This window comes from Hordeum vulgare, chromosome 3H (assembly GCF_904849725.1).
Source record: "Hordeum vulgare subsp. vulgare chromosome 3H, MorexV3_pseudomolecules_assembly, whole genome shotgun sequence".
Classification (NCBI taxonomy): domain Eukaryota; kingdom Viridiplantae; phylum Streptophyta; class Magnoliopsida; order Poales; family Poaceae; genus Hordeum; species Hordeum vulgare.
The window spans coordinates 578,436,030-578,458,052 of NC_058520.1; the positions used below are offsets into that span (position 1 = coordinate 578,436,030).

The 22,023-nt window shown below is 47.2% G+C and overlaps 1 protein-coding gene across 1 annotated transcript; it reads right to left on the bottom strand.

Annotated features, from left to right (window-relative positions):
- Nucleotides 1-10,218: 10,218 nt before the first annotated feature.
- LOC123445288 (probable protein S-acyltransferase 7) lies at nt 10,219-13,608 on the bottom strand. The gene is made up of 5 exons (XM_045122250.1): nt 13,322-13,608; nt 12,556-12,738; nt 11,614-11,910; nt 11,070-11,303; nt 10,219-10,976 (listed from the first exon to the last, which is right to left on the bottom strand). Exons 1-5 carry the CDS (start codon nt 13,394-13,396, stop codon nt 10,545-10,547), a joined length of 1,221 nt encoding a protein of 406 aa, XP_044978185.1. The 5' UTR covers nt 13,397-13,608; the 3' UTR covers nt 10,219-10,544.
- Between the last annotated feature and the right edge of the window lie 8,415 nt (nt 13,609-22,023).

The window sequence follows — 22,023 nt, forward strand, 5'->3', positions numbered from 1 at the left end:
CAACATCACACACAAGCCTTGCAAGCAATGTAACTTAGTGTAAGTTGCGGGATCTTGTATTACGGAACGAGTAAAGAGACTTGTCGGTAAACGAGATTGAAATAGGTATACGGATACTGATGATCGAATCTCGGGCAAGTAACATACCGAAGGAAAAAGGGAATGACGTACGGGATTATATGAATCCTTAGCACTAAGGTTCAAACGATAAGATCTTCGTAGAATATGTAGGATCCAATATGGGCATCCAGGTCCCGCTATTGGATATTGACCGAGGAGTCTCTCGGGTCATGTCTACATAGTTCTCGAACCCGCAGGGTCTGCACACTTAAGGTTCGACGTTGTTTTATGCGTATTTGAGTTATATGGTTGGTTACCGAATGTTGCTCGGAGTCCCGGATGAGATCACGGATGTCACGAGGGTTTCCGGAATAGTCCGGAAACGAAGATTGATATATAGGATGACCTCATTTGATTACCGGAAGGTTTTCGGAGTTACCGGGAATGTACCGGGAATGACGAATGGGTTCCGGGAGTTCACCGGGGGGGCAACCCACCCCGGGGAAGCCCATAGGCCTTGAGGGTGGCACACTAGCCCTTAGTGCGCTGGTGGGACAGCCCAAAAGGGCTCTATGCGCCAAGAAGAGAAAATCAAGAGAAAAGAAAAAAAAGAGGAGGTGGGAAGGAAGGGAAGGACTCCCTCCCACCAAACCAAGTCCAACTCGGTTTGGGGAGGGGGGAGTCCTCCCCCCTTGGACTCGCCGACCCCCTTGGGGCTCCTTGAGCCCCAAGGCAAGGTCCCCTCCCTCCCACCTATATATACGGAGGTTTTAGGGCTGATTTAAGACGACTTTTCCACGGCAGCCCGACCACATACCTCCACGGTTTTTCCTCTAGATCGCGTTTCTGCGGAGCTCGGGCGGAGCCCTTGCGAGACAAGGTCATCACCAACCTCCGGAGCGCCGACACGCTGCCGGAGAACTCTTCTACCTCTCCGTCTCTCTTGCTGGATCAAGAAGGCCGAGATCATCGTCGAGCTCTACGTGTGCTGAACACGGAGGTGCTGTCCGTTCGGTACTAGATCGTGGGACTGATCGCGGGATTGTTCGCGGGGCGGATCGAAGGACGTGAGGACGCTCCACTACATCAACCGCGTTCACTAACGCTTCTGCTGTACGATCTACAAGGGTACGTAGATCACTCATCCCCTCTCGTAGATGGACATCACCATCATAGGTCTTCGTGCGCGTAGGAAAATTTTTGTTTCCCATGCGACGTTCCCCAACAGTGGTATCAGAGCTAGGTTCATGCGTAGATGTCTTCTCGAGTAGAACACAAAAGTTTTTGTGGGCGGTGATGTGCGTTTTTCTGCCCTCCTTAGTCTTTTCTTGATTCCGCGGTATTGTTGGATTGAAGCGGCTTGGACCGACATTACTCGTACGCTTACGAGAGACTGGTTTCATCGTTACGAGTAACCCCGTTCCTCAAAGATGACTGGCAAGTGTCGGTTTCTCCAACTTTAGTTGAATCGGATTTGACCGAGGAGGTCCTTGGATGAGGTTAAATAGCAACTCATATATCTCCGTTGTGGTGTTTGCGTAAGTAAGATGTGATCCTACTAGATACCCTTGGTCACCATGTAAAAACATGCAGCAACAAAATTAGAGGACGTCTAACTTGTTTTTGCAGGGTATGCTTATGATGTGATATGGCCAACGATGTGATGTGATATATTGGATGTATGAGATGATCATGTTGTAATAGAAAATATCGACTTGCACGTCGATGGTACGGCAACCGGCAGGAGCCATAGGGTTGTCTTTATACTAACGTTTGTGCTTGCAGATGCGTTTACTATTTTGCTAGGATGTAGCTTTAGTAGTAATAGCATGAGTAGCACGACAACCCCGATGGCAACACGTTGATGGATGATCATGGTGTGGCGCCGGTGACAAGAAGATCGTGCCGGTGCTTTGGTGATGGAGATCAGGAAGCACGTGATGATGGCCATATCATGTCACTTATGAATTGCATGTGATGTTAATCCTTTTATGCGCCTTATTTTGCTTAGAACGACGGTAGCATTATGAGGTGATCTCTCACTAAAATTTCAAGACGAAATTGTGTTCTCCCCGACTGTGCACCGTGGCTACAGTTCGTCGTTTCGAGACACCACGTGATGATCGGGTGTGATAGACTCAACGTTCACATACAACGGGTGCAAAACAGTTACGCACGCGGAACACTCGGGTTAAGCTTGACGAGCCTAGCATGTGCAGACATGGCCTCGGAACACATGAGACCGAAAGGTCGATCATGAGTCATATAGATGATATGATTAGCATAGGGATGCTTACCACTGAAACTATACTCAACTCACGTGATGATCGGACTTGAGATGGTGTAGGTGGATCATGAACCACTCAAATGACTAGAGAGATGTACTTTTTGAGTGGGAGTTTAGCAAATAATTTGATTAAGTTGAACTCTAATTATCTTGAACATAGTCTAAGTCCACTTTGAATATATTTGTGTTGTAGATCATGGCTCACGCGACAGTCATCCTGAATTTTAATACATTTCTAGAGAAAGCTAAGTTGAAAGATGATGGAAGCAACTTTGTAGACTAGGCTCGTAATCTTATGCTAATCTTACAAGCTGGGAAGAAGGATTATGTCCTTAATGCTGCGTTAGGAGATGAACCACCCGCTACGGCTGATCAGGATGTTAAGTACGCTTGGTTAGCACGTAAGGAGGACTACTCAATAGTTCAATGTGCAGTCTTGTATGGCTTAGAACCGAGACTTCAACGTCGCTTTGAGCGTCATGGAGCATTTGAGATGTTCCAGGAGTTGAAGTTTATCTTTCAGAAGAACGCCCGGATCGAGAGGTATGAGACCTCCGATAAATTCTATGCTTGCAAGATGGAGGAAAACTCGTCTGTCAGTGAACATGTGCTCAAAATGTCTGGGTACTCAAACCGTCTAGCTGAGCTGGGGATTGAACTCCCGCAAGAGGCTATCACTGACAGAATCCTTCAATCACTGCCGCCAAGCTATAAAGGCTTTGTGTTGAACTACAACATGCAAGGGATGAACAAGTCACCCGGCGAGTTGTTTGCGATGTTGAAAGTCGCAGAGTCTGAACTCCGTAAAGAGCATCAAGTGTTGATGGTGAATAAGACCACTAGTTTCAAGAGAAACGACAAAGGCAAGAAGGGTAATTCGAAGAAGAGCGGCAAGCCTGTTGCCAATCCGCCGAAGAAACCCAAAGCTGGACCTAAGCCTGAAACGGAGTGTTACTATTGCAAGGGTATGGGTCACTGGAAGCGCAATTGCCCCAAGTATCGGGCAGATAAGAAGGCGGCCAAAGAAAAATCAGGTATATTTGATATACATGTTATTGATGTGTACTTAACCGGCTCTCGTAGTAGTGCCTGGGTATTCGATACCGGTTCTGTTGCTCATATTTGCAACTCGAAACAGGAACTGTGGAATAGACGAAGGCTGGCGAAAGATGAAGTGACGATGCGCGTAGGAAATGGTTCCAAAGTTGATGCAATCGCCGTCGGCACAGTGTCACTTCAGTTACCATCAGGATTAGTGATGAACTTAAATCATTGTTATTTAGTGCCTGCGTTGAGCATGAACATTATATCTGGATCTTGTTTATTGCGAGACGGTTACTCTTTTAAGTCAGAGAATAATGGTTGTTCTATTTCTATGAGTAACATCTTTTATGGTCATGCACCGAATGTGAGAGGATTGTTCATATTGAATCTTGATAGCGATACGCATATACATAACATTGAGACCAAAAGAGTTAGAGTTAACAATGATAGCACCATATTTTTGTGGCACTGCCGTTTAGGTCATATTGGTGTAAAGCGCATGAAGAAACTCCATGCTGATGGACTTTTGGAGTCACTTGACTTTGATTCACTTGACACGTGCGAACCATGCCTCATGGGCAAGATGACTAAGACTCCGTTCTCCGGAACAATGGAGCGTGCAAGTGACTTGTTGGAAATCATACATACCGATGTGTGTGGTCCGATGAGCGTGGAGGCACGCGGCGGATATCGTTATTTTCTCACCTTCACTGACGATTTAAGTAGATATGGTTATTTCTACTTGATGAAGCACAAGTCTAAAACATTTGAAAAGTTCAAGCAATTTCAGAGTGAAGTGAAAAATCATCGTAACAAGAAGATCAAGTTCCTACGGTCTGATCGTGGGGGTGAATATCTGAGTTTCGAGTTTGGTACTCACTTAAGACAATGTGGAATTGTTTCACAGTTAACACCGCCTGGAACACCACAGCGTAATGGTGTGTCCGAACGTCGTAATCGTACTCTATTAGAGATGGTGCGATCTATGATGTCTCTTACTGATTTGCCGTTATCGTTTTGGGGTTATGCATTAGAAACAGCTGCATTCACTTTAAATAGGGCACCATCAAAAGCCGTTGAGACGACACCACACGAACTGTGGTATGGCAAAAGGCCAAAGTTGTCGTTTCTTAAAGTTTGGGGATGTGATGCTTATGTCAAAAAGCTTTAGCCTGAAAAGCTGGAACCCAAAGCGGAAAAGTGCGTCTTCATAGGTTACCCAAAAGAGACAGTTGGGTACACCTTCTATCTCAAATCCGAGGGCAAAGTGTTTGTTGGTAAAAAACGGAGCTTTTCTCGAGAAGGAGTTTCTCTCGAGAGAATTGAGTGGGAGGAAGATAGAACTTGACGAGGTTGTCGAACCTCTCATCCCTCTGGATGGTGGCGCAGGGCAAGGGGAAACCTCTGTCGTTGCGATGCCGGTTGAGGAGGAAGTTAATGATGATGATCATGAAACTCCAGTTCAAGTTTCTGTCGAACCACGCAGGTCGACGAGATCACGTGCTGCTCCAGAGTGGTACGGTAATCCCGTCTTATCAATCATGTTGTTAGACAACAACGAACCTGCAAATTATGAAGAAGCAATGGTGAGCCCAGATTCCAACAAATGGCTAGAAGCCATGAAATCCGAGATAGGATCCATGTATGAGAACAAAGTGTGGACTTTGGAGGTACTACCTGAGGGTCGCAAGGCTATTCAGAACAAATGGATCTTTAAGAGGAAGACGGACGCTGACGGCAATGTGACCGTTTATAAAGCTCGACTTGTGGCAAAGGGTTTTTCACAAGTTCAAGGAATTGACTACGATGAGACATTCTCACCCGTAGCGATGCTTAAGTCCGTCAGAATCATGTTAGCAATAGCTGCATTTTTCGATTATGAAATCTGGCAGATGGATGTCAAAACGGCGTTCCTTAACGGTTTTCTTAAGGAAGAGTTGTATATGATACAACCCGAAGGTTTTGTCGATCCTAAGAATGCTAACAAGGTGTGCAAGCTCCAGCGATCCATTTATGGACTGGTGCAAGCATCTCGGAGTTGGAACAAACGCTTTGATGAGGTGATCAAAGCATTTGGGTTTATACAAGTGGTTGGAGAATCTTGTATTTACAAGAAAGTGAGTGGGAGCTCTGTGGCGTTTCTAATATTATATGTGGATGACATATTACTGATTGGAAACAACGTAGAGTTTTTGGAGAGCATAAAAGGTTACTTGAATAAAAGTTTCTCTATGAAGGACCTAGGAGAAGCTGCTTACATTCTAGGCATTAAGATCTATAGGGATAGATCAAAACGCCTGATAGGACTTTCACAAAGCACATACCTTGATAAAGTTTTGAAGAGGTTCAAAATGGAACAGTCCAAGAAAGGGTTCTTGCCAGTTCTACAAGGTACGAGATTGAGTAAGACTCAGTGCCCAGCAACTGATGAAGATAGAGAGCATATGCGCTCCGTCCCCTATGCTTCAGCCATGGGTTCTATCATGTATGCGATGCTGTGCACTAGACCGGATGTTAGCCTGGCCATAAGTATGCCAGGTAGGTTCCAGAGTAATCCAGGAGTGGATCACTGGACAGCGGTCAAGAATATCCTGAAGTACCCGAAAAGGACTAAGGAGATGTTTCTCGTGTATGGAGGTGACGAAGAGCTCGCCGTAAAAGGTTACGTCGATGCAAGCTTTGACACAGATCCGTACGACTCTAAGTCGCAAACCAGATACGTATTCATTCTTAATGGGGGTGCAGTAATCTGGTGCAGTTCCAAGCAAAGCGTCGTAGCATATTCTACATGTGAAGCGGAGTACATGGCTGCCTCGGAGGCGGCTAAGGAGGGTGTCTGGATGAAGCAGTTCATGATGGATCTTGGAGTGGTGCCAAGCGCACTGAATCCAATAACCTTGTTCTGTGACAACACGGGTGCCATTGCCTTAGCAAAGGAACCATGGTTTCACAAGAAGACCAGACACATCAAACGACGCTTCAACCTCATCCGCGACTACGTCGAGGGAGAGGACGTGAATATATGCAAAGTGCACACGGATCTGAATGTAGCAGACCCGCTGACTAAGCCTCTTCCACGGCCAAAACATGATCAACACCAGAACTGTATGGGTGTTAGATTTATTACAATGTAGTTCACATGATGATGTGAGGGCTAGATTATTGACTCTAGTGCAAGTGGGAGACTGTTGGAATTATGCCCTAGAGGCAATAATAAATATAGTTATTATTATAATTCCTGTATCAAGATAATCGTTTATTATCCATGCTATAATTGTATTGAATGAAGACTCATTTACATGTGTGGATACATAGACAAAACACCGTCCCTAGCAAGCCTCTAGTTGGCTAGCCAGTTGATCAAAGATAGTCAGTGTCTTCTGATTATGAACAAGGTGTTGTTGCTTGATAACTGGATCACGTCATTAGGAGAATCACGTGATGGACTAGACCCAAACTAATAGACGTAGCATGTTGATCGTGTCATTTTGTTGCTACTGTTTTCTGCGTGTCAAGTATTTATTCCTATGACCATGAGATCATATAACTCACTGACACCGGAGGAATACTTTGTGTGTATCAAACGTCGCAACGTAACTGGGTGACTATAAAGATGCTCTACAGGTATCTCCGAAGGTGTTAGTTGAGTTAGTATGGATCAAGATTGGGATTTGTCAGTCCGTGTGACGGAGAGGTATCTCGGGGCCTACTCGGTAATACAACATCACACACAAGCCTTGCAAGCAATGTAACTTAGTGTAAGTTGCGGGATCTTGTATTACGGAACGAGTAAAGAGACTTGTCGGTAAACGAGATTGAAATAGGTATACGTATACTGACGATCGAATCTCGGGCAAGTAACATACCGAAGGACAAAGGGAATGACGTACGGGATTATATGAATCCTTAGCACTGAGGTTCAAACGATAAGATCTTCGTAGAATATGTAGGATCCAATATGGGCATCCAGGTCCCGCTATTGGATATTGACCGAGGAGTCTCTCGGGTCATGTCTACATAGTTCTCGAACCCGCAGGGTCTGCACACTTAAGGTTCGACGTTGTTTTATGCGTATTTGAGTTATATGGTTGGTTACCGAATGTTGTTCGGAGTCCCGGATGAGATCACGGACGTCATGAGGGTTTCCGGAATAGTCCGGAAACGAAGATTGATATATAGGATGACCTCATTTGATTACCGGAAGGTTTTCGGAGTTACCGGGAATGTACCGGGAATGACGAATGGGTTCCGGGAGTTCACCGGGGGGGCAACCCACCCCGGGGAAGCCCATAGGCCTTGAGGGTGGCACACTAGCCCTTAGTGGGCTGGTGGGACAGCCCAAAAGGGCTCTATGCGCCAAGAAGAGAAAATCAAGAGAAAAAAAAAGAGGAGGTGGGAAGGAAGGGAAGGACTACCTCCCACCAAACCAAGTCCAACTCGGTTTGGGGGGGGGAGTCCTCCCCCCTTGGACTCGGCCGACCCCCTTGGGGCTCCTTGAGCCCCAAGGCAAGGTCCCCTCCCTCCCACCTATATATACAGAGGTTTTAGGGCTGATTTGAGACGACTTTTCCACGGCAGCCCGACCACATACCTCCACGGTTTTTCCTCTAGATCGCGTTTCTGCGGAGCTCGGGCGGAGCCCTGCTGAGACAAGGTCATCACCAACCTCCGGAGCACCGTCACGCTGCCGGAGAACTCTTCTACCTCTTCGTCTCTCTTGCTGGATCAAGAAGGCCGAGATCATCGTCGAGCTGTACGTGTGCTGAACGCGGAGGTGCCGTCCATTCGGTACTAGATCGTGGGACTGATCGCGGGATTGTTCGCGGGGCGAATCGAGGGACGTGAGGACGTTCCACTACATCAACCGCGTTCACTAACGCTTCTGCTGTACGATCTACAAGGGTACGTAGATCACTCATCCCCTCTCGTAGATGGACATCACCATGATAGGTCTTCGTGCGCGTAGGAAAATTTTTGTTTCCCATGCGACGTTCCCCAACATAATATACCTTGACACCACAGAAATTTTAGCTCCTAAATTCCCCTGGAACCTGCATAGTTCAAACAAATCGAACTTTAGAACACACAAATTTCAGCTCTTAAATTTCTGGTATTGGAATGCATATAAATCCCCCCCCCATACACCCCAAGAAACCTACTACCACCGGTGTTCCATACCGCCCCCTGTTACCCTACGCCACTCGCGAGCTCGAGGGGATGGCGCCACTCCCGCCAGCCTTTCACTACCTCCTCTCTTCCTCTGCGCACATCCCGTACCCCATCTAGGGTTTCCTGCCTGGAGAGGGAGAGGAGGAATAGGAGGGAGGGGACGGGTGGGAGGGAGAGGAGGGAGGTGACGGGTGGGAGGGAGAGGAGGGAGGGGACGGGTGGGAGAGGGAGAGGAGGGTACCGGAGTCGCCGCCGTCGGTTGCGAAGTCGCGAGGGGAGGATACAAACAGGTATGCGACAGGGGTGGGGGGGAGTTTCCGAGCCTTTCCAGACTCGCTAGCTCGGAAACGTTTCGCGAGCGTGGGAGGTGCGTGGCTCGCTCACTAGGAATTGGGACAACTTTTCCTAGCCCAAATTCTGTACCACCCCAAACAGCAGAATCTGGGCTGGCAATTCCAGATTGCCAATTCCAAGCTAATTTTCCCACATCCAAACGGGGTGCTAGATACATTTATTCTTATGACAAGTATTTCTGGACGGATGAAGTAATTCATTTTCTTTTCTTTTTTTGAAAATAACTCACTTTTTTAGTGTTGCTCACGGACGTGTGGGAGTGGCCTTTCCGAGTTCTCATGCGATGGTCGGTGGTGTGAGGTTTGCAATGGGGGCGGGCTCGGGGCCAAGGATGCTGAGGCAGCGGCCCTGGATGGTGGGCTACGCGTCTTGGCTCTCCATCAAGTGTGCTTCGACCGTAGGTGTGGGTGTGTGGCGTGATGCGCGGTTGCTGGTGGTCCTGGCAAAGCTGTCGCAGACGGTGATGACGTAACCCCTATCTAGATCTGGAGTTCCTCACACTCGTGGGGGTCTCCGGTCATTGTGGGTTTGTGACATGTTTTCATGGTGCAGAAGGTGGAGGGGCTGAGCGAAAGCTTTGCGTCTCGATGCCGGCGATGATGACGCCTGCAAGTGTCACATTCCATTTGGGGCGCCGCTTTGGTCCTCTCCCTTCCTTTTGGGCACCCATGGTGAAAATCTTCGTGTGCATTGGCGGCTACGACGGCACTACTTTCTTAGGGTGTTGTCGATGAGTGTGGGTGGTTATCGGTGATGGATAGATTCTAGATAAAGTTACGTGATAGTTGACTTGTTGTGATTAGACTGGAAGAAAAACAGCTCAGGCGCCACACCGCGAAAATCAGGGAAAGGGTGGAGAATTAGATTACGAAGCTTAAGTAAGATTATGTAACCACATTACGTAGGTGTAGGATTATTGGGTTATCGGTCATACCAGCAAATCTCATGTGCTTCTCCTAGGCGGCACTCTAGTGGCGTTTGGTAGAACACTGTGCATTTTCACTGTTTTCTGTTTTGATAAGTTTTTGAGGATTTTCTCTGACACCATGTACCTTTGTTCGGCCGATTGGCTTTAAAATATAAAGCAGGGATATCATGTTACTAGTAGTAGAGGAGCACACTGCCATTTCATGAGCAATACACAAGATGGTGAAGTTTCCTACTGGAATAAGGTAGCTCCATCAACGTCCAACCACACAAGTGCATTCTAAAATGCAAATGCATACTGCAGCAACAGCAAAATCAACATCTGGCCATTAAAAAAGATAGGGAGACATTCAAGCTCTGGAGTGGCACAGCTCAAATTGAAAGGTACAACGCCGTTCACAAATCTTTGACAACGGAAGCCAAAGCAAACCAATCCATTTCCAGGTTCACCACTCCAAACCATATATACAGACCCAATCAGGATTCTACTCAACTGGAGACCTCACACGCCAACAATCTGCTTTAAATCCACTGATACATGAAATGCAAAGCAAAACAACAACCAGGTCATAGGCCTAATAACAACATCAGCGACCGCGAGTTTCAACCCGACACCAAACTAGGAATAAGCTGGCACTAACATACACCCCTTAGTCCTCCACTATAGCTGCTTACATGGCCGAATTGACCAATTACCTTACCATCATCTGCCCGCTTCGACTCCCCAGCTCGTCCGAGGTGGGTTCATCACCGAGGAGCCTTGCTCGTCCAAGCCTCCGACCACGAGGGCGTCGCGGCTTAGATCAGGGGATGTGTTGCGGAACCTGCCATCCTTGTCCTCCAGCAAGTTGCCCAGACCTCCCAGGTCGCCTATCTCGGCTGCCATCCTTGGCTCGTCCCATGCCACGGGCTTTCTGCCCATCTCGATGTCGCCCACAGCTCTCCCCATGTTTGGGCTCATGAAACCGTTCGTCGAGCGAGGCCTCAGGCCCTGCTCCTGTGGAACCCTGGCACTGAAGTCATTCCTGGAAGCAGGGATTGGCGTGAAGAAGATCTCCTTGATGTTCTCCACAACACCCCTGTTGTATGGGTTGGCCCGTTGGTCATAGCGATACCTGAAGTTCTCATAGGTTGTCTACAGAAGTAAAAGGCAACAACAGTTAGCAACTGACAGAATGGAATCATGACACGAGACTGGGAATATACCATTTCAGGGAACAGCATTTACCTGGTTAGTGCTCATGAGATACAAGTGAAACACTGAGAGGCCACCAACAAACCAAACCGCAATAAATGTGTATACAACCAGAGCGATCGACGCAGGGGTCTTTGCCATTGCCTTCCATATTGTTATCTGCTCCGCATCTCTGATCTTAATAATGTACACCCAGGAGAATCCAAAGACATAGAGGCAGAGAAGAGTCGTTGAGAAGACAAACATATAGAAGAACCTGTAATTCCGCTGCACAATCATATGCAACCTTGTAAGCACTTTAAATTATTTCAGAATCTATCAATAAAACAGAACTGGGCATGTTGAAACAGGAGCCTCTATATACCACAATATGAAATGCTAGTATCCTATTCTGTCAGCATATACAAGTGAATCAAACCAACAAGTGTAGAGTACAACAGGAGATGAAATGTTGCATAGCAAAGAGTTCAGACCTCTTAGATAAGTTCTCAAGAACCAAATATAAGTGTGGCATGCACAAGACAATAAAAAAAATGTAGGACATGCTATGCACTGTGTATTCGGTTAATGAACTTACAAGTCCTATGCACTGCCCAACCCATGGGCAGTGATGGTCAAATCGCTCGACACAGTTGTTGCAGATAGAGCAATGGGAGCATCGAGGAGGACGGTACAGCATACAGGTGTCACAGTACTTTGTCTTCACAGTGATTCCATTCACAACGACATCCTTCACTCGGGGCAACCGCAATGGTGGAGTCTGGTTAGCTCCAACTTCAGCATTGCCTTCAAAACCCTCAGGTTCTGGAGGATGTGCATTTCGAGGTATGATTCCTGGATCCCTCCCAGAAGTGAGAAATAGAAGACTCAAATCCTGCAAAGTGACAGATGACAGAAATGCCAAAGCAGTAAGTGAAGAGTACTGTGGATACATACACTTTTCTGTTTACCAGGAAAATCACAAACAAGGACAACAACATTGTGTTTATATCCAGTTCGAAAGATGTGAGGGGATAGCAGCATCAAAATATGCTAGTGCTATTGGCCAGCATGTTCAAGGGTAGAACAAGCTATGGCCCCCTTCCTTGATATCCACAAACTCAATTGCATTTATACAATCAGGATCAATTGGTCGATAAACATGTCCTATATTATCTGGAACGAATCGGCTAATTAACGAACAGTTTAAAGTAAAGGCACATACTAATAGTGGTACAATCTGTACTTCAACTCATGTTTCTGACTTCCTATTGATTGGACATGTAATCACATAAACCCAGAACAGATTCACAGCCTTGTAATCGAACCATATTGCTTCTGTTTTTTTAATGGAAATTGGAGAGAGAGGCCTCTCTTTCACAAAAATATATTCACAGCATGTAAATTATCTGAACTTGAAAAGCAGCTTGTAACTAATGAAGGTCCCACCGACAATCCCCAAACAATAGCATGTACTGAGTGCAAGACATCTAAAAATCAAGGAAGAAGGTGATCCAAAAGGGGTGCAAATGGTACTCACATATGCCGTGAATACAACTGCCACAACCATCACCGGTAACCCCAGGCCATAAGAGAAGCCATTCATCAATTCTTTCGCGACGAACACACAGAAGACTGTTACTGGAGCGATAATGAGGAACATGGTGACAAACAAGGATCTCGCATCAGGCCCAAATATAAACCTCCCCTGGAGGAAAAACACCTGCAAATAGACAGCACATAATATCAGTCCCGGTCACATTTTGCCACTGCCCACCTGCACAATAACAGTCTGAAGATCTCGTACAGACAAACTTCGTCCCAAGCTAACGTAGTCACCAATTACACTTTCTCTATGCATAATTCGTTCGGAAAAGAACAAGATGACGCGAAATAGCATACTCTTACGATTTAGCATCATCAAGTGGAAGGATCATTAATAGATTCATTACTTCTAGGAGCATTAAGTCCCAGCTAAAACTCCCCTCCTCACCACATTAACTGTCCCCGAACCGAAACTATCCACTGGCGTTTACTGTCCTCACGAACAAGAACAAGGACACCAACATACATGTCCCAGAACCTACACTCCCCTAGCACACGATGCACAAAATCGTAGTGAAACGCAAGGGGAAAAAACGAGCGACCATCTACGCGGAGCTCAGCGGGAGAACCCTAGCACGCATTTTCCGCGAGCCAATCTAGCGACCACCTCGAGAACGCACAGATCCGCGCGCGCACCGAACAAAATGGGGGAGGGGGACATGGAAGGGGGAGGTGGAGGAGAGGGGAGGCAGCGGGCTCACATTGTTCCCTTTCCAGGCCTGGTACACCAGCTTCCCCTCGCCGCCGGAGCCGGCGCCGGCGCTCGGCCCGTTCATCGCCGCGGGCCCTCCCGGGCCAGCAATCCCCCGGCGGGATCACGCCCCGGATCGCGGCATGGCCCCCGGACAGCTCCCTCCCTTGCTCCCGCGCCCGCTCCGCCGGCCGCTGCTGTGCGCCGTGAGCTCCCAATGCCCGCCCGCCGCCGCGGCGCCGCCGATGTCGGGAGCCCAGAGAGAGACACCTGACACACCGAAAGAGAGAGAGAGCAAATGGAGGGGGGCACTCTAGCTGGGTACGCGTAGTAATAACCGGGTCCGTGCCTTTTTGTTTTGCAACGGAGCCCCTGGAGTTTTCGCATTTTACGTCTTCCACCCCGTGGTCATTAGATTGCACTAGTATAGCTGAGTAGCTGATTTGAATATGATTAAGTAGCTTCGCACCTTTCTAGTCTCCATGTGTTTGTGTTGTTTAATGGAGGTTGGTGTGCTGTGATCTGTGTTGCTAAAAGTTGCTTGAGTGGGGTTAGTACAACCGAAATGTGTCGCACGGCTTCGTAATTCAAATACACCCCTTGAGCTGGAAAAGTGAAGAAAAAAAACATGGTGCGTGTCTTTTGGATGGATTGTCAGGTAGTATAATCATATAGCTGAAACAGATATGGTGGGTCAAAATTTGGTGTTTTGACCCTTTTTAGAAAGTTGTTCGAGATCTGACCCTGGTTGCAAAAAAAAAAAATCAGGATCCGACAATTTTTCCTACCGTCTGGGTCTATGACGGTAGATGTAAACCTTAGGGTTTGTAAAAAACTGCACGACACCCTAATACAGGTGTGGCACTCTTATACATATAGGGGTACATGGTATGTACAATACAAATACAAATACAGTTATATACAGAAACTCTATGTAAATATACAGTCTAACACTCTCCCTTAATCTTAACTATGTCCGAAAGTACAAAGCAAGTTAAGATTGCTCCTACAACCTTCAAACTGGGGATGTTGAAGTGGCTTTGTGAAGATGTCAGCAAGTTGATTTTTGGATGAGATAAACTTGATATTTGTACATACCGTGTACCCCTATATATATAAGAGAGCCACACCCGTATTAGAGTGTCGTGTTGTTTCCCACAATCTCAAGTTTTACATGGTATCAGATTAGGTTAGATCATGTCTTCCGCGCCTTCCTCGGTCGTCGCCGCCCCGCCCGCCGCTGCGGCCTCTCCGTTCATGTCTTCACGTCCACTGCCCTTCATGCTCAGTGCCTCCACGGCAGCCGCCGATCAGGCCATTGCCGCTCCTGTGTGTGGCCCGCCGTTGTTGGCTCCCTATGTCGTCGCCACGCCACCACCCACCTACGATGACGCCGCTTCATCCCCGCCTCCCGGCTTCGCTCCAACGCCACCAACGGCCTACGGGCCTCCCGCGGCCAACCCTTGGTCGGGGTGCGCCCAACCATACGACGCTCCTCTACAACCGCCGACTCCTGGAGGCGTCGCGACCAAAGCGTGGCTGCCTTACCCGTTACCACCTGGTACCCTCGCCGCGCCGCCGACGCCCTATGGTGTTGTTGCACCCTCGACTTACGACGCCTACCCATCGACCCCCGTGATTCATGGCGTTCTCTCGTCATATGGGCTGCCCTACGGCGGTCCCTCCACGGGGTTGGTGCCTTTTTTTGTACAGCGAGGCATTACTTTGCCTCCGGGCTTCTATGCGCCACCATGGTCGTCAGATCATGTCATGGCGACTGCATCGTTCTACTTTGTGCACCTGATCCCGGTGAAGCTCACGACGGATAACTACCTACCATGGCGTGCTCAAGTACTGCCATTACATCGCAGTCACTATCTGGAGGGCTATGTAGATGGCACACTATCGTGCCCTCCGTCATATCATTTGGTGCAACATGCTTGGGTAGCTCAGGATCAAGCCGTCCTCTCTTCTATTCAGTCCTCTCTTACGGACAACATCTCGTCACTGGTCATCTTCGCCGTTGCGTATCGGGATGCATGGATGGCTCTTCATACTAGTTTCGCTTCGCAGTCTCAGGCGCGTGCTCATGCTATTCGCACAGTGCTTGGGGAGGTGACGCTTAATGACCTTACCGTCACTGACTACTTCAACAAAGTGACGGGTATGACAAACACACTTGCCTCCATTGGCAAGGCTCTTGGTCTGGATGAGTTCACCCCTTATCTTCTCAATGGACTAGGTGATGACTAGGATAATTTGGTGGAGAATATCAATGGTCATGACACTCCCATTCAGCCGCATGAGCTGTACACGCGTCTTCTCACCACGAGACAACGTGTCAAGGCTCACCGCTCTACGCCGAGTTTTCCATCTGCCAACGCTACCGTGCGTGGCAAGGGAAAACCCTTAAAGCCGCCGGATGGTGGCAAGCCACCGACGGTCACGCCCAACCCACGAAACTCCACTACCTCTGCGGGCGGGCGCGTCCCTACGTGTTGTCCTTCATGTGGTGTTCAGGTTCCCTGCGAGCTCTGTGGCCTTGATGGTCATATAGCTTCTCGTTGCAACCGTCGCTTTAAGCATGATTTTTTGGGGATCGGGAACAATGACAAGGGCAATGAAAAATAGGTTGCGATGGCGAATCATGAGCAAGGTCACACTCCTTCCTATCATGTTGATGCATCGTGGTACATGGACACGGGAGCTACCAATCAGGTGACGAGTGAGATGGGCAAGTTGTTGGAAATATGCCCTAGAGGCAATAATAAATTGGTTATTATTACATTTCCTTGTGCACGACAATCGTTTATTATCCATGCTAGAATTGTATTGATTGGAAACTCAAATACATGTGTGGATACATAGACAACACACTGTCCCTAGTGAGCCTCTAGTGATGGAGATCATGCGGCGCTTTGGTGATGGAGATCAAGAAGCACAAGTGTCACGCCCAAGATGCAACCCTATCCTCAATTTGGCACGAGGGTCTCGTCAGGAATAGAAGCGCATCTCGTCGTGTCGCAAGAATGGATATCGTTACAAGTACATGTACTGAACAGAAGAGGTATATATATAGAATTGGCTTACACTCGCCACAAGCTACATTAGAGTCACAACAGTACAATACATAAACATCATGAAGAAGAGCAGGGTCCGACTACAGACGAAAATAAATGAGAAAAGAAGAACGACGTCCATCCTTGCTATCTCAGGTTGCCGGCTTGGAACCCATCCTAGATCGAAGAAGAAGAAGCAACTCCAAATGAACAATCAACGCGCTCGCGTCAAGTAACATTTACCTGTACCTGCAACTGGTGTTGTAGTAATGTGTGAGCCACAGGGGACTCAGCCATCTCATTTCCAAAGGTATCAAGACTAGCAAAGCTTAATAGGTGAGGTAAGGTTAAGTGGCGAGGTTGCAGCAGCGGCTAAGCACATATTTGGTGGCTAAACTTACGAGTACAAGAAATAAGAGGGGAAGATCTACGCATAGCGGACGTGACTACTGATGATCAAATGAATGATCCTGAACACCTACCTACGTCAGACATAACTCCACCGTGTCCTCGATCGGAGAAGGAACTCACGAAAGAGACAATCACGGTTACGCACTCAGTTGGCATGTTTTAATTAAGTTAACTTCAAGTTATCTAGAACCAGTGTTAAACAAAGTTTCCACGTTGCCACTTAACCGCGGGCACGACTTTCCAAAAGATTTAACCCTGCCGGGGTACTCCAACTAATCCATCACAAATTACCACAAGCCGCATAGAAATCCTCGATCACGAAGCTCGCAATCTCGTCGGACTCCTTAGTGGAAAACCTCAACTCTGAGATTACCCAAAGCATTACCGGAATCCCGATGCACAAGATATCTCGTCAAAGGTAAAACTAATCCAGCAAGGCCGCCCGACGTGTCGACGATCCCGATAGGAGTCGCGTATCTCGTTCTCGGGACACGACGGATAAGCTACGCGTACGGTGGCCGGATAGAAATCAACCAAGTTTCCCTGGGTTGGCCCCGCACAATGCTCTGTTTTGGACCAGCACCATCAGCACTGCCCCCCCCCCTGTATTATGTGGAATTACTCCTCGGGTAGCGCTAACTCCCTATGCATTTCAATATTATCAGAAATATTATGTGGGGCAAATGTAGAACCAATGTTGGGCCTTGCCAGACCAGCTTTAATCTAAAACGAATTATCAAGGGGGTCCCCATAACAACCCCGATCATGTTAGGAGCGCTCAATATGGAACATAACACCGGTAGCCGAAACTAAGGGGGCAAAGGTGGAACAAAACACCAGGCAGAAAGGCTGAGACTTCCACCTTTTACCAAGTATATAGGTGCATTAAATTAAATAGCATTTAATAGGGTGATATAACAAGGAACCCATGTTATCACATGGAAGCAACTGCACCTGCAACTAGCAACACTAACACATGGTTAAGCAAGCGGTAACATAGCCAATCAGTGGTTTGCTAGGTTGAACAGGTTGAAGGTTTTCATGGCGTTGTTGAGAGGCTGGTATTTAACATGTGGTAGGCAACGAGACATAATCGATAGAAGCGACAAAACTAGCATGGCAATGATAGTAATGGTATCTGGGGAAATGTTCATCTTGCCTGAGATCCCGCTTGAAAGAAGAATGACTCCGTGAAGCAGACGAACCGATGTAGTCGAACGGGTCCTCACAATCCGACACGCTTGCGAAACTCTATCGAGACGCAGCAAACCGGAAACAAGAATCAACATACGATATACACCACACGATGCACAACACAAATGATGCATGAGCAGCTGAAAACAAGCAAGACGCGGCATGGCAATTCACACAATCAAACACTACACATTAAGTGAAGTCTAATACGCAACGAGTTGCATATTGATGAAAGTCCACATACGAGTTATTTAGTTCTATCCCGATTATTTACTCGACAATATTAAATGTGATTAAACATGGAAAGAGGTGAAGCGGAATTAAACTACCTATCTACGCATTTTAAATGAGGTCGGAAATGACATATAGCACCTCCGAAACGACCTCACATGTTAATTTACAATTCTGTCCAGATCTGAACTAACACATTTAAATAGTTGTTAAACAGCAAAACAAATAGGTTCACGTGATTCTACGCATCGTTACAAGCAACTTACACATAGAGAACATCTCCAACGGAGCTACGGATCAAAAGATACGGACACTGCGAGATATGATGGCATGAATGCAATATGTGTGCAACGACAGTCACGAGCACTTCAAAACACACAACCAGCAAGAAAAAATGATACTACACAAGATTCTAAGCAAGTTTCACATAGGACACGACCAAAACGGAGCAACGGTTCAAAAACTACGAGCAAAACAAGAAATCACTACAATCTGCCAAAATCAGCCAGATAGCATTTTCTACGCCCCACAACTACGAGCTACAAAATCCCAATATGCTCAACCAAGGCATGAGACGATACAGGGCAAGAAGCACTACAACATACAACTAATAACACCTAGCATGGAAGCATGGATCACTAGGAAAAGAAGTCACAAAATGGCTTCTCACACACAGTTTCGGACTTAGTGAACATAGCAGTTTATGAAGCTGCAGTTTTCGATCTGAAGGCATATTGACAGCAGCAAAACCATATGCTACAGGACTCCAAATGGCATGAAAATTCATAGCATGCTAGAGAATCACAAAGTCTACAACTAACTCCATCGCACCAACCTCAAAAGAGCTACAGATCACAAGATAGAAGCAAGACAAGACAGCAACAAAATATAACAGATTCCAGACTTACAAATATTTCAGCATCTCCAAATCAGCACTATTTCCTTGCAAGTAAATAACAACCAAACCACACCTAAACATGGATTTCTATTGCAACCAAAAATACCAGGGGCTAGACTAAACATCAAAGGGCAAATCTCTAGTTGACAACTCCTTCAAACGAAGCACGGAATAAAACCTACGAAATAGACAAGAGGGCAACATGGCAAAATATCGCACGAACTAACTTGCTCAAAAGCTAAAACTAAATACACAGAGAAATCCTATGGATTTTTCTACCCCGAGAACATATAAAACATGTGGGGTTGCAACACCAAAATATTGCCACACGTAAATGCGAGAAAATATTCTAAACACGGAAAATAAACTAGCGACTAAACCCTGCATGCATAAATACCAACGACTACTCTAACATACATGGCAAAGGGGTTCCTAAAACATGAACATTTCTACTACGACATTCGAGCAATCCGGACACACACGAGAAATAAAATACGGGACGTATCCTATTGGAACATCACGTTAATCTATGCATTCGGCACGTCAAACAACGTCAAACAAATATGCAAGTTGCAAAATCGTATTCTACGCGATATTCTACACAAAAATCATATGCTACACGTCGCGATCCGACTTACGGAATAAAAGTTACGGGCAAACTAATATACGTCTATTTTTCTGGAATTTAATTAATTCCGAAAATCATCTATATTATCTAACGGGCTGAACAGTGGGCGCGAGATAACTAATGCACGCCTAGGCAGGAAATAGCTTGGAGGAGGGGGTCTCACCTTGGGGCCTTGGCCCGGCTGGAGGTGGGCCTTGGGGAGGAGCCGGGCCACGGGGCAGTGCTACTAGACCGCTACACGGTCAACGCGGGGGGGGGGGGGGGCTGCTGGCTTCGTCGTCCTCCCGTTCCCCGGTTCGAGCCAAGGGCAGATCGGCGGCGGGAGGCGGCGCATGGCGGCGATGCAGGCGGCCGGTTCCGGTGGGGAGGCCGGCAAGCTTCGCTCAGGGCGGCTGCTGCGGGATCCGGCGAGGGCAGGTTCTGGGCGATGGGAACCGACGGGATCGGGCACGGCCGGCGGGCACAAGGCGGGCGGCGGAGGCTCCGACGAGGTGGCGGCTGCTACGGGGTTCCGGTGGGGTTGGCCGGTGGCGTGGGGCGCGGGGCTGCTCGGGCAGGGGAGGCTCGGGCTAGCTCCGGGAGCCTCAGGAGGAGCTTTGGTCGCCCGGACATGTCCGATTTGACCACGGACATGTCCGGTAGGTGAGGATTTGGGCGAATCTGAGCCCCATATCTCAGATCCGAAGGCTGAGAAAGGCTATGGAGCTTGGGGCTGCGGGATTTGAAGGGTGTGGGCTAGCAGGTGTGGATTTCTAGGGGGTGGCTGCAAAAACGACTAGGGGAAACCCTAGTGAAGTGAGAGGGGTCTCTCTAGGGGGGTGATACTTATATAGGGTTGGTCTCTGGTGGGGTGGACCCCGTTCGTCCGATCGCGATCCAACGACCACGTACGGAGGAAGTGGCTAGGTTGCACTACTGACCTGTGTAGATGGGCTATGTAGGGGTGAGAGGGAAATAGAGCGGCGCGGCAACATATTTTAAAACACCGACAAACGTCCGACGATAGACCGTATACGGTGCCGCTACGGTCGACCGTTCGGGTACCAGACGGACTCCGATTGCGACGAAATTCGACAGGCGGCCTACCTATATTAAAATAAGACCGCACGTCAAATTCTAACCCAACCAGAGAAAGTTTTACACACACTTTTAAAACAGGGTTTTGACGATGCCGCGGGCGCGTGCGTGTGTGGTCGGGCTCAGAACGGACAGCGACGAGAACCGGCAACTAACAGCGGATGCAAGTTTTGAAAACTGGCGGCAACGGAGATGCCGATGCAATGCGGATGGTGCGCATGATGCGATGATGATACGACAAATAAAAATAACCACACGATGGAAACGGAAAGAAAAGGGGAATTTTCTGGAACGCAGGCATCAGGCTGTCACAACTCTCCTACACTACAAGAGGATCTCGCCCCGAGATCCAAGAATGAAAGAGGGACAGGATGAGAAATAACAAGAGGTAAAAATTTAGTCGCTTCTTTGACAAACGAGTGAAACCAACGATCCTTGAAGGTTGCAAAAGAGATGAAGAAAGATATGAGAAACAAGCAAGAATTCACGGAAAATTTCGGCAGCACTTCGGTAGGAAAATGGGACAAAGAATCCGATAAGATGGGAGAATTAGACAATGTTCACAACCAACAACTAAATATAACAAGGGAACACCGTTATCTTGATAGAACAACATGATTGACCCAAAAGAGCAACATCACAATGCATCCGGAACAAGAGAATAAAACTATATCATACGGAAGAAGAGAATAAAGAAAAGAATGACAACTACTATCTCAAATGAACTTGGCAAACATCCTTGCAAGAAGAATTGAGTGGAGTTGTTGGAAAAACAACAACGAAAAGAACCAGATAGTAGTGGGCTTATGGAGACCTTTTCAAACTAATGAAGTGACAACCAACCACTAACAGAAACAAGGATTGATTGGGAGAAGCAAGATATGAACAATTTCTTACACCAAGAGGATACATTGAAAACTTGGATTAATGACAAGCACCATGATAGCAACAAGCCATAGGAAAAGCTTTAGGTGAAATCCAAACCAAGATAGCTCAATGAAGAAATCATGGGTTGAAAATATCTCATGATCACAGAATTGGTGTGTTTAATTATCTCATTCTTGAAAGGAAATCTCTTCGAGACTCCTATACTAACAAGAATGCTATAATACCACCTCAAAGGATAAGGAAGAACAAATGCACTTGGAAATGCAAGAGAAGAAAACTTGAGGTTCTCCAATAAGAATCTTGAAGAACACTTGAGAATGAATTGA

Excerpts from the sequence above, each read along its gene's own strand:
- LOC123445288 (XM_045122250.1), bottom strand. The coding sequence starts at position 13,396 with ATGAACGGGCCGAGCGCCGGCGCCGGCTCCGGCGGCGAGGGGAAGCTG. Across the intron at positions 11,304-11,613 it reads TTGGGCAGTGCATAGGACTT|CGGAATTACAGGTTCTTCTA; the intron begins GTAAGTTCATTA and ends ATGATTGTGCAG. Across the intron at positions 10,977-11,069 it reads ATCTCATGAGCACTAACCAG|ACAACCTATGAGAACTTCAG; the intron begins GTAAATGCTGTT and ends TTACTTCTGTAG.